Source organism: Eucalyptus grandis, chromosome 3 (assembly GCF_016545825.1).
Source record: "Eucalyptus grandis isolate ANBG69807.140 chromosome 3, ASM1654582v1, whole genome shotgun sequence".
Taxonomy (NCBI): Eukaryota; Viridiplantae; Streptophyta; class Magnoliopsida; order Myrtales; family Myrtaceae; genus Eucalyptus; species Eucalyptus grandis.
The window spans coordinates 27,296,859-27,308,958 of NC_052614.1; the positions used below are offsets into that span (position 1 = coordinate 27,296,859).

Here is a 12,100-nt window from a genome sequence, read left to right on the forward strand (position 1 = left end):
TTGATAGGCTGACTAATCCGCCATGACCGCTTCTCTTCTCTAAAAATCTACATTGCAGGTGGCAGCGGCCGCCTTATCTGGTCACGTCGAACTTTCTCTGGTCCTTTTCCATTCTGGCGGGCGCCGCGTGATTCGAGAAGGTCCATGGTCAAAGAACAAAGTGATATATAGATGAGAGAGAGAGAGAGCGCTGCAGACCTTCAGCTCCTCTAATGGCTGCTTCTTCAAAAATTAAAGGGAATTATCACATCTTCCTGAGCTTCAGAGGTGCGGACGTCCGGAATAGCTTCCTCGGGCATCTCTATGCAGCTCTTGACCAGAAAGGAATCTACACTTATATTAATAGCGAGGAGCTCCAGAAAGGCAAGCTAATAACGCCGGTGCTTATGAAGGCGATCGAGGACTCGCGTATTGCGATCATCATTTTCTCTGAGGATTATGCTTCCTCACCATGGTGTTTGGAAGAGGTGGCGAAAATCATGGAGTGCAAGGAGCGAAGAGACCTCGTGGTCTTTCCACTATTTTACAAAGTGGAACCCCGAGAAGTGAGAACGCCAAGACAGAGCTATCGAGAAGCTATGGTTAAACATGAGAGCAAGTTTGGGAAAGATTCGGAGAAAGTGAAGAGATGGAAGAAGGCTCTCTTTGATGCTAGTAACTTGTCCGGGTGGGAATTGAACGATAAGTAAGTACTAAATAGTGATTGATGTCACACTGCTTTGTTATTGTTTTCTATATGCTGAATCAAATCGTCTTTTTTATGCCAATAGTTAATTAATTTATATATTAACGTGTCAAGTACCTTTATGGATATTGTCAAGAGACGAAGCGGATCTTATAAAGAGAATTGTCAAGGAGATTTGGATGCACCTAGACCGAACGCCCCTACATGTTGCCAAGCATCCAGTTGGAATACATCCACGGGTTGTAGAGCTGAAATCAATGTTAAATCTTGAGTCTCGTGATGATGTTCTCATGATAGGATTATGGGGGCAAGGAGGCATAGGAAAAACAACATTAGTTAAAGCCCTTTATAATGATATTTTCAGAGGATTTGAGGCTTCATGTTTTTTGGCAAACGTTCGTGAAACTTCAAAAGATTCCAAGGTTTTGGTTCCTTTGCAAGAAAAATTGTTGTCCGAGATACTACTGGGAAAAGTGTTAACAGTGTTTAGTGTTGATAGAGGTATTAGTTTGATTCAAGATAGACTTTGCCACAAAAAGATCCTTCTAGTTCTCGATGATGTTGATGACGTAAAACAGTTAAATGCTTTAGCTGGAACGCGAGAATGGTTTGGTAAAGGAAGCAGAATCATCATTACTACGAGAGATAATCATCTATTAACTCTCCATGGGATAGATAAATATCATATCTATGAAGTTAAAACTCTAAAGGATTGGGAAGCTCTTGAACTTTTCCGTGAACATGCTTTTCTTAGAAGTAAGGACATAGTGATAAGGAGGGATCTTGTGGATAGTGCTTTGCATTATGCTAATGGACTTCCTTTAGCACTTGAGGTATTAGGCTCTTTCCTATGTGGTAGAAGAGAACAGGTGTGGGAAAGTGCATTGAATAAACTTGCTAAAAGTCCCGACAAAGCCATCAATGATGTTCTCAAGTTAAGTTACGATGGACTAGAGGACTATGCAAAGGAAATATTCATTGATATTGCACGTTTCTTCAAGGGGCGATCTATAGAGTACATTATGAAAGTCCTTAACAGTTGTGACTTTGACACAACTATTGGAGTACAAGTTCTTGTTGAGAAGTCCTTAATAACTATTGAGAAGCCCTCCATAGCTATAGAAATGGAGACACTACAGATGCATGACTTGATTCAGTTGATGGGCATGGATATTGTTAAACAAGAATGTCGTGATGATCCTAGAAGACGTAGTAGGTTATGGCTTTGTGAAGATGTCCGTGATCTTCTATCCTGGGATATGGTAAGTTTTGCTAATTTAAACATTGATTTTACACTTGTCCTCTAACTTCGTATATTAATTACAATGAAAGTTCTTTAAATGCAGGGAACAAATGCAATAAAAGCCGTAGTTTTGAATTTACCCAAGACAGAAGCAATATACATAGGTCCCAATGCTTTCGGAAACATGAGAAGGTTGAGGTTGCTCATCATGATTAATGTGCATAACTCTTTCCAAGGTCCTATCTATCTTCCTAATGAACTGAGATGGTTTGAATGGCCTGAATGTCCTCCTTGGGTTCCCAAATTTTCCCCTGGTCCAAAGAAGTTAGTTGGACTTGATCTGCGCAAAAGCAAAATCCAAGTCATGATGGAGCAATTTAAGGTGCGTATTTAAATGAATTGTCTTTATCTACTTCTCTCTTATAGATCTATATTTGTATGCACATGATTATGGATATGTATATGTCTTATTGAAAACTTTGAATGCAACAATTACTAACTCTGATGATGCTCGTTAATGTACTCAACAAACATCTTCATCTATTAAATTGTTTACATTCGAAAAGTATTAAATACAAGATGTCGATCCACTGCGCGAACCAACATTAGTGGACTCTTCCCGTTTTAGAAGTTTATTAAACACTTTCCTAGGTGAATCTTATTGTCGATTCGAACAAAAAATACTCCCTAAAAAGTCCAATCTCATTTTCAAAATGTTAAAAGTACTGAATTATAAGAAGAATGGGTTTATAAGGTCAGTAACTTTATTACCAAAAATTGGAACAAAAACTTATTGGTTACTTAATTGAATGACGGATATGCTCAGTATTTTAATAAACATGAACTGAGGATTCAATTTGTATGCCTTTGAAATGATAGATAATGAAAATGCTATCAAAAGTTCTATAGAAATAGAAATTACATATAGAAATAGAAAGAGATTTTTCTTGCTTATTTGTTTTTTTATTGAAGTGAATGCGCACTCAATGCTTTTAATTGAACCTCCCACTGTTCTTTCTCCAATAGCATGCAGCTGATAATGAAAAGAGATATATAAAAACTATGCAGGAAAGGATATATAAAGGATCTTTACTTTTTTTTTTTTTTTGGTCGGAAAAGGATCTTTACTTTAAGTAAGCCCCAAAAGTCCTGTCTTTTTCTACTGTACCAACCAAATCGGGAATTTCTGACTAATACTTCTTTATTTTTAAAAGGAGGAAGAAGCAGAACTCCAAGAAAGTTGTCTTTATCTTTATGGATAAACTATTCATTTTCAAATATAGTTAGAATAATTTACTCGAGAAATCTCTCATTCTCCTTCCAAGCACGTAACTTTCTTTCCTCTCAATCGAGTCATTCGATAGCGCCCCTACTCCATTTCTTCCCAAGTAAGAAATCATGGGACGAAAGCAACTCTTCACATCTCGCCTAACTGAAGAATAGGGGAAATAGACTGACCACCCAATTCCTTCTCCAGCTTTTTAAAACGAGGCTGGTCTTACTTTATAAAGGCATTGCTTCTAGCAAGCTAGTTGTGCATAACAGCTTTCACGCATGATTAATAATGCTTTCCAAAGAGAAGTGGGTAGGGGGGCTCGCTTCGCTAATAAAAAATTTATACCTAAATCTAATCTAAAGTTATATATGTATGTATGTTGGTGTACGTATTATTTTTGTATTCATATTTATTTTACTGTACAAAGTAAAGGTGAACTTCCACAGGATTTCAATTTAATTTCTTCCCCCAAAATGTTGTCAATTACTTATTTTACAGATTTTGTATTCATAGAGAGGTGGGTAAACTAGTAATTTATTTGATCTCTCAAAAGTTTCACAATCTAAATTTTAATATTTTCAACAAATTTCTTATTGCAAATTTCAATCTTAAAATATCTTTTCCTTTCTACGTATATTCTATGTTTGTATATGGTGTATTTGTCAACAATTTCTTTCCATTAAATATTTCTAATTTTGTGGTTTTGCTCAATTTTTCAAATATCAATTTTTTCAAATCTTGTGCATACTCTTATATTTTTCTCTTCCCATGCCTCCTATGAGACAAACTTTGTGGGCTTTCAATTTTGCTGTCGTGCTCGTCGGCCGCACTGACGTCGGAATGTATCGAACGAACAAATAAACAAAAGGGTAGTGGAAAAACCCCACTAAGGAGTATAGGAAGAGACTATCTTAGGAGGCCAGTCCAAGGATGCAGCACTCTCTTGATTAGGGGTGAGCATGTTCTGGGTGGACGATTCCCACCTTAGAATTGGAACCGCCCACTTAGGATTGATTCCAAAAAATTGGAACCAAAAACCACCCGTCATTCCATGGATCCACCCGAGAACCGAACCACCGGTCTGGTCCGGTCCAGTTCCTGGGTGGGTTCATAGAACTGGTCCCTCAATCCCTACAAAATTTCATTTATCAATTGATATCAAGTTAAACCTAGTTTCTATTTTAGAGCACCAAAACTTGTTCGGTCTTATATTTGGCTCTTAATTTCGTATCATGACGACAAAGCACCACACCATTGATTGATCATCTCCTTCCTCTTCATTCGTTTATTTTGTTTTGGTTGAGAAAGCAAGTAAATGGATTATTAGAATGAAAAAAAAGAGTAAGGAGTTAGTCCTATTACACACCCAATAGACAAAATTAGTCAATAATGTTTAATAACAATAAATATACATATATGTACATATGTATTTGGTCGAAATACTACAAAATAATTAAATAATTGTGATGGAATATATTTTTTAGATGTGTGTGTGTGTGTGTGTGTGTGTGTGTACCGGTCCAATCTTGTCTGAATGAGTGGGTGGGTGGTTCCATGCCTAGAACTGGGAATCGATCCGATACTCACTAGTTCCACTGAATTGGAATCGAGAATTGAAGCGGCTCCCATGAGAACTACCAGTTTCAATCCCGGTTCAGTCCGGTTCCAAGCAATTAACCGGACTGAAACCGGCGGTTTGGGCGGTTCTTGGTTCTTTTGCATACCTCTACTCTTGATCACTCTTGAGTCCACCAAAAGGACAAAGAGAAAGACAAAGAAAAGATAGAATGAAACTTCATTTAATAAATTCATTGTGTTTACTATGAGAGACCAAGAGAGCACTTATAAGTAGGAGCCTAAGATACCTTCGAGTAAACTCCAAGTAAAGAAAAATGAACCCGAAATACAAAATTCAAACAAGCTACAATATTATCACATTGTAATTGAGACTAAAACAATCCTAAAAAGTATAACACAGGCTCACTTATCAAGAAAATATATTTTATCCCTATTATTCTATTCAGAAGAGAGAATCTTGAAATCTTGAAAAGACTCCTCCTCGAGGCCAACTTCATAGTGATAGATCGGCAACATTAAAACTAGTGGAAACACAATTCTCTCCACAAAGCTCACTTTTGTAGGCATTATTATCGATGTGTTCCAAAACTAGAAAAGAACCGTCCGTAGCACGACGACTAGGTGGAAAGCGCTCTTCTCAAGTGAATCCAGACAAGATCACCTACTTTAGAAACAACAAGCTTTTCTATGTTTTTCTTTGCTTGACTGGGATATTTGACAGTTTGCTTCGAACTTCTCTTCCTCACTTCCTCATTTAACTTATTGATTGTCTTAGCTCTTTCTCCATATTAGAGGTGGATAATGGTGTAAGATCCAAAGGACTTAAAAGATGCTTTCGCTCCACAATGTAAGGGATTGTCTTTGGAATACCATATAGGCACACAATTTCACTAATATAGAGTTCAGCAACATATAACGCATCAAGGATCTACTACATTCAACCAAATGTGTGATTCTCAAAAATCGATTGACCAAGCACCATGACCCAATAAGTGATGACATGAGAGATTCCCGAGCTTCCACCACCATTATGGTAGGTTTGCATATCTCTGCATAAGATTGTAGATCTATCAAGTGCCACCTATTAGCTTAAAGTCATATCATGAATTAGCTAGCAAAGGATTTGACCATGGCTCATATGCTCCCACCTGAGGTTGCACTCTCTTTGAATTACATGTATTGTTTCTAAACATATACATAGTAGAAGTGGCCATGCTACTTAACATTGGAATGATTTCTCTGGTTTGTTGCTTGATAGAGCTTAGTGTGTGGTGAAATTATGAGTATTATTCTTTTTTTTTTAATCTTCTCTTTTGGCCACAGATTGCTTAATAAACTCATATTTAAAAAGGGAGAGGGAGTGCTCTATATGCACCATATGATCAACTAATTTCTGATCAAATGTGTCTTGAATGATGATCAAGTGTTTTTCATTAAATATTTTTATCTTCATTTTCTTTCCATCTGGATATTTCTTGCAAGACTTTAAAAATTTGAAGTTCCTTAACTTCAGCGAATGTTTGTCCATGGTTTGTTTGCCGAACCTCAATTTGACTCCAAATCTCGAGGAATTGGATCTTTATGGGTGCAAAAATTTGGAGCGTGCTCATGAATCAATTGCATATCACGCCAAGTTAAGGTTGTTGAATCTAAAAGGGTGCTCTAACCTTCATCATCTCCCCGATGTACTCCAATCCAAGAACCTTCAACTTCTCAATCTTACTGGCTGCTCAAAGTTGCAAAGATTCCCTGATATTCCAAATAAAATCAAACTCTTGCAAGGACTTTATTTAAAAGGGACTTCAATTGAGGAACTTCCTGCATCCATAGAAAATCTTGTCTCTTTGGAGAATTTGAGTTTAATTAATTGCAAGAAACTGGCAAACCTCCCATCTAGCATTTACAAGTTGCCAAATCTTGGTATCTTGCTACTTGATGGTTGTTCAAAATTAATCAAGTTTCCAAAGAAGGAGGAGGATTTGAGTAATCTGCATAGCAAGACAGGATTTCCTAAGCTACAAATCTTAAGGCTTGGCGGATGCAATCTACTAGAAGTAGAGTTCCTAGAGAATCATTCAAGTTTTCCATACTTAAGATATTTGAATTTGTCCAAAAACAATTTTGCTAAGCTTCCAACTTGCGGGCACCTACATTATTTACAAAAATTGGATGTTTCAGAATGCCGACAACTACAAGAGATTGGCAAGATTTCAGGGCAATTGCAAGATTTGCACACATGGAATTGTGAATCTCTAAGTAAAATTCCCTCCAACATATGGGCCATTAACCGATTATGTCATGAATTGGTCCGTAATGAGGTTAGACTCTCTCTCTCTCTCTCTCTCTCTCTCTCTCTCTCTCTCTCTCTCTCGATTAATACGGAGTCGTGTACATGTATTGCTAATTGTAGCTAAATGTGACTCATTGAAATTCCTCTTTTTCAAGTCTCAAATTCAAAATAATGTCTTAACAATTTACATCTACAATAGCGATCTCATTTCAGATTGGATTGCGAAATTATTCTACCTGGAGGAGAGATGCTGCAATGGTTACTCCCGAATAAAGAGGGTTATATATCTTTCACAGCTTCGAAGGATTTGTATGAGAAGTTCCTAGGATTAGCTATATGTGTTGTATTTCGAGCAAAGGAAGGGAAACAAAATAAATTCAAGCTCAATCAATACATTAATGGCGAATGGCAATGTACGTACTACACGCGACATCAGTTGCATTCGGATCATGTGTATTTTTGGTTTTCTGCAATAGAGAACCTATGGGGAGTAGACGCTTTTGGTCCAAATGACTCGAGTTCTTTCCAATTAGGCATTAGAGCATCGGCCGGTGCAATTGCTAAAAAGTGTGGATTTCGATTATTATGCAAGCCACTAGAGGATGATTTGGAGGCTTTGAATCAAGATGATAATTTGCTAGATCCAAGTTTGTTTTATGAGATTTGGCATAACGATAAAGAAACGACCACAGAGGAAGAAAGTCCAGCCGTCTCTCGCATCACGGTATATAAGGTATCTCTCTCTCTCCCTCCCTCCCTCCCTCTCCCCCCGCCCCTCCCCCCTCCGCGATTGTGGTGTGTGTATGTGTTCGATTGATATGGGTGCATTGTGTTTGTATAATGCAAAAGCTGCCAATGCTAGAAAACAAAACAAGCTAATATATTGTGATTTTGCACCTATATGTAATCGCAGTGGCTCCTCAATGAAGATAGTTGGCAAACAAGCTTAGGGCCAGATTGTGCAAGTGAACCAAGAATGCAGACGATGATGTCGGGGTGACATGTCATGGTCCGACTTATCAGCTGAGGTCTCTCTCTCTCTCTCCCCCTCCCCTCACCCCTAAACCCCCTCCCCCGGGGCGGTCCATTCATAAGTGCATGTGTTGATTTGTTGGAGTGTACGTCAGGCGCACTCTGTTTGTATAATGCAAAAACTGAAAATTCTATACAAATAAGCAAATCTAACGTAAAGTGATTCCGCACCATGCGCTACAACAACACTCGCAAGTGAATGATTTCATGAGTATTACATATAAGGCAAGGAAAGATCGATATGTCGAATTATTTTAAAACTCTAGCTTTAGTTAAATTACCAGAAAAATTCTCAAATCAAACTCTTCTATTTGAACTAATTATCAACTTGAGTACGTCTAACAATTTACCGATATAACAGAAGTATCGCTATTCTGAAATCTCTCCTTGCTACAGAGATATTCTCCCCGGAGGACATATGCCTAAGGAGTTCATCCTTGTTGAAGGCAGTACCATATCTTTCATGGTTTCACAAGACTTTTATGATAAGTTCCTGGGATTAGCTCTTTGTGTTGTTTTCAACGTAGAAGATGGAGAAAAGGAAATATTTTTCGACATTGTGCCCCATGTTAATGGCCAAAGACGGAATGTGCTATTAGGATCTCTCGGTTCATTTGATTCAAATCACATGTGGATTCAATATCTTAAACCGAATGTGCTATGAGGAGTGCTAGAGGGAGCCGTTGATTTTCTTGAATTCGATGAGGATTATTTACAATTTAGTCTTACACTCAGAGTATCGGGTGGAACAATGGAAAAGTTGGGATATGTGTTGAGATGTGAGCAACTAGATGATGATTTGAAGATTGTGCTGGAAGACAATCAATTAGTAGATCCAACTTCAATCTATGGAATGAAGTTGCAAGTTTTCTTACACAAATTTCTCTGGTGCCAAATGGAGGAAGTGGACGCTAGTGAGGCCAGTGACGCCGGTGATGCCGATGACAGTGAAATAGATTAAATGGGAAGAGGCAACTAGAGTAGTGTTGGCATGCGACTCTCGAGGAAGCAATCATTAAGCTAGTGAAACAAATTAGGGGTTGGCATATATTTCCGATACCCCGGGACATCCATGTTGTTGTTGAAGTAAGAGATGGCGTTTAGTTTAATATCTAATGTCAAATTCAACATATATGAAAATGGAGAGAGGGTGACTTGGCACACAAGACACTTCAATTCATTAGAATGGGGCATCACATTTGGCTCAAGTATCTCTAGTGTGTTTAGTCAAATTATATTAATAAAAGACATGTCAGCATTTTTTGTTACTATAATTGGATGGTGCTAACAGAAGTACTTATTGTTGAAGAAAACTTCCCTATTTATTTTGAAGTTGACAAAACGTTTCCATTAGTCTAGTCTGAAGACTTGCAGACTCTATCGTCAAAGTCTGAAGACCTCCAGACTCAAGATTTAAAGTCTGCCATCGCTGATAGTTTCCAGACCGACGAAGAAAAGATTTATTCGATGAAGAAGCTTTATCCAGATATGAGTATATCTCTAAGGATTTGGTTCGTGCGGTTGAAGAAGATCTCACGATTGGAGATAGCATCTTGTGATCGTTTATTCTAATTGAAATCAATTTGGATAATTAGATCCTTTTGATTGGCGGAGTATACTTGGAAGGTTCTACTTATGGAAACCTAGATCCTGATTATATGGGCGAGCAGGATTGGTGAGCTATCATCACATTCCTTAAATAACTCGAGATCTTTCTAATCTGTCCAACGGGTTGATTGGAAGAACTCCTTTAGAAGGTGCCAACGGCTATGAAGGCATGAAGGAGTATATAAGGAAGACGCTCAGGTTATCCGAGAGTGTGCGTGAAAGAAAAATTCTAAAGTCTGAAGCTCCTAGTTCTTCGTTATTTCAATTGTTGAGCTTTTCTTGTACTCAAAAGAGAAATTAGATACTTGTGAGACCTTGAGAAAGTGTAGCAGAGTCTCTACACTGTGGAATCAAGGATGTAAGACTGTAAAATCTCTTTTGGTCTATAGTGGAATCCAGCTGGTGGGCTGTCAGTGTGGGAGAGTGGACGTAGGCTTGGTCTAAGCCGAACCACTATTAACTTTGGGTCTCAATGCTCTTTCCCTTATCTCTTTACTCTAAATTGCAACTTTATATAAATGCTTATAGTTCTTTACGCTTTTAGTTTATTACTCTTAGAAATTAATTTATTTTGTTAAGATTCACAAAAATTTCTTTGATCACCTATTCACCCCCCTCTAGGTGCTCGTACTAGCCCTATCAATTGGTATCAAAGCTTGTGTGCTCATTTATTTAAAGTATTTTTACTTCTGAGTTAAAGATCCATGGCTAGTATGTTGGCTCCAGGTTTGGTTGAAGGCCAAAGTAACACCAGAACACCTTATTTCAATGGAAAGGAATACAGTATATGGAAAAACAAGATGAAGGCATTCCTAAGATTGAAAGATCCTCTGGAATGGGATGTGGTAGAAAAAGGAATCATTCCTAAAGCTACATCAGTCTTAGAGAGGGGAAAAGAAGTTGTAGAGGCTAGCGAGATGACTCAAGAAGAAATAACCAAGTGACAAGCTCTTGATGCAAAAGCAATTTACTCCTTATATTGTGCGTTATCTCCTACTGAGTATAACATAATATCTTCTTGTGAAACAGCTAAAAAAGTCTGGGCTATGTTACACATTACCTATGAAGGAACTGATCGAGTGAAAGAAACAAGGATCAATATTCTACTCAGACAGTATGAAGCCTTCAAGATGAAGCCAAGAGAATCTATCAGTGACATGTTTAGTCATTTTACAGAAATTGTAAATGGTTTAGAGTATCAGGGACAACCAATCTCAGGACCCATGAAGGTCAACAAACTGCTGCATGGACTCTTTAAAGACTAGAATCATGTGAAGACTTCGATAAGGGAAACACAAAGGATCATGCCACTTTCTGTAGACGAATTGGTCGGCACACTTCAGTCCTATGAAGTGGAGCAAATCAATGAAGAAGAAGATCCCAAAGGTAAGAAGTCAATTGCTTTGAGATCTAACAATGATTCTGATGTTACAGAGTCTGAAGATGATATGGATGATGAAGAGTTAGCTCTTATGATAAAGAGGTTCAGGAAACTGAACAAAAATGGAAGAATATTCAATTGAAAGAAACAAAGCGCTCAAAAGTTTCAAAAAAAAATCAACTGAGGATGATGAATCCGATAAAGAAGTTATCTAGTTTTGATTGCAAGAAAAAGGGACACATTAGACCCAACTGTCCCATGTTGAAGAAAAAGAAAGGAAAAGCTGAGAAATTCAGGAAGGCTCTCAAGGCAGAGACATGGAGTGATACTGAATGCGAAGAAAGTGATGATGATTATGCCAATATTTATTTAATGGCAAAATCAGAATCAGACTCAGACTCCGAAACAAATACAGACTCAGACTCAGATAGTGAAATCGAGGTAAGTAATTTAAAAATCCCTACTAAAGTCTCGAAATACATTAATGAACGGTGTCTCAGTCTCAAAACCTCTCTCAAGAGAATTTCCGAGCTAAAAATGGAGAATTCTACACTGAAGCAACAAGAAATTTTATGGAAAGAAAAGTTTGAAAATTTAGATAAAAGTTTTGTTACTTTAAAAGAAAATACAGACTCTCTTTCAAAAGAAAATACATTTTTGAAAAATGACATTTTAAATATTTCTAAAAAGTTTTCAATAGGATCTGAAAAATTGGAAAAGATTCTTTTAGCACAAAGACCCTACTTTAACAAATCAGGCTTGAGAATGACTTTTGAAACTATTCCTATAATTGATTTTCCAAAAGTGAAAGAAAGAATTAAACAAAGGCCTACAAAAACTTTTTATAGAAATCATTTTGAAAAAGTCTTTGTAAAACCTGTTAGCCGAAGTGCTCTCAAATGTTCTAAGTGTAACAGCTCAGAACACTTTGAAAAAGAATGTCCTATGGTTTCGAGACCTGTTAAGAAGAATTGGGCAAAGACTGTATATTGCACTTACTCCATTGG

At 37.4% G+C, this 12,100-nt stretch overlaps 1 protein-coding gene across 1 annotated transcript; it reads left to right on the top strand.

Moving 5' to 3' along the window:
* Positions 1–212: 212 nt before the first annotated feature.
* Positions 213–2,322, top strand: LOC104416797 (TMV resistance protein N). Its single transcript, XM_039309504.1, has 3 exons — positions 213–685; positions 1,050–1,947; positions 2,032–2,322. The coding sequence occupies exons 1-3, from the start codon at positions 213–215 to the stop codon at positions 2,320–2,322; spliced, it is 1,662 nt and encodes a 553-aa protein (XP_039165438.1).
* The last annotated feature ends 9,778 nt before the right edge of the window (positions 2,323–12,100 follow it).

Bases quoted from the DNA above. Each gene is read 5' to 3' on its own strand.
- LOC104416797 (XM_039309504.1), top strand. From the start codon at position 213: ATGGCTGCTTCTTCAAAAATTAAAGGGAATTATCACATCTTCCTGAGC. The intron at 686-1,049 runs GTAAGTACTAAA...TGATATTTTCAG, and splicing joins GGGTGGGAATTGAACGATAA to AGGATTTGAGGCTTCATGTT. The intron at 1,948-2,031 runs GTAAGTTTTGCT...CTTTAAATGCAG, and splicing joins ATCTTCTATCCTGGGATATG to GGAACAAATGCAATAAAAGC.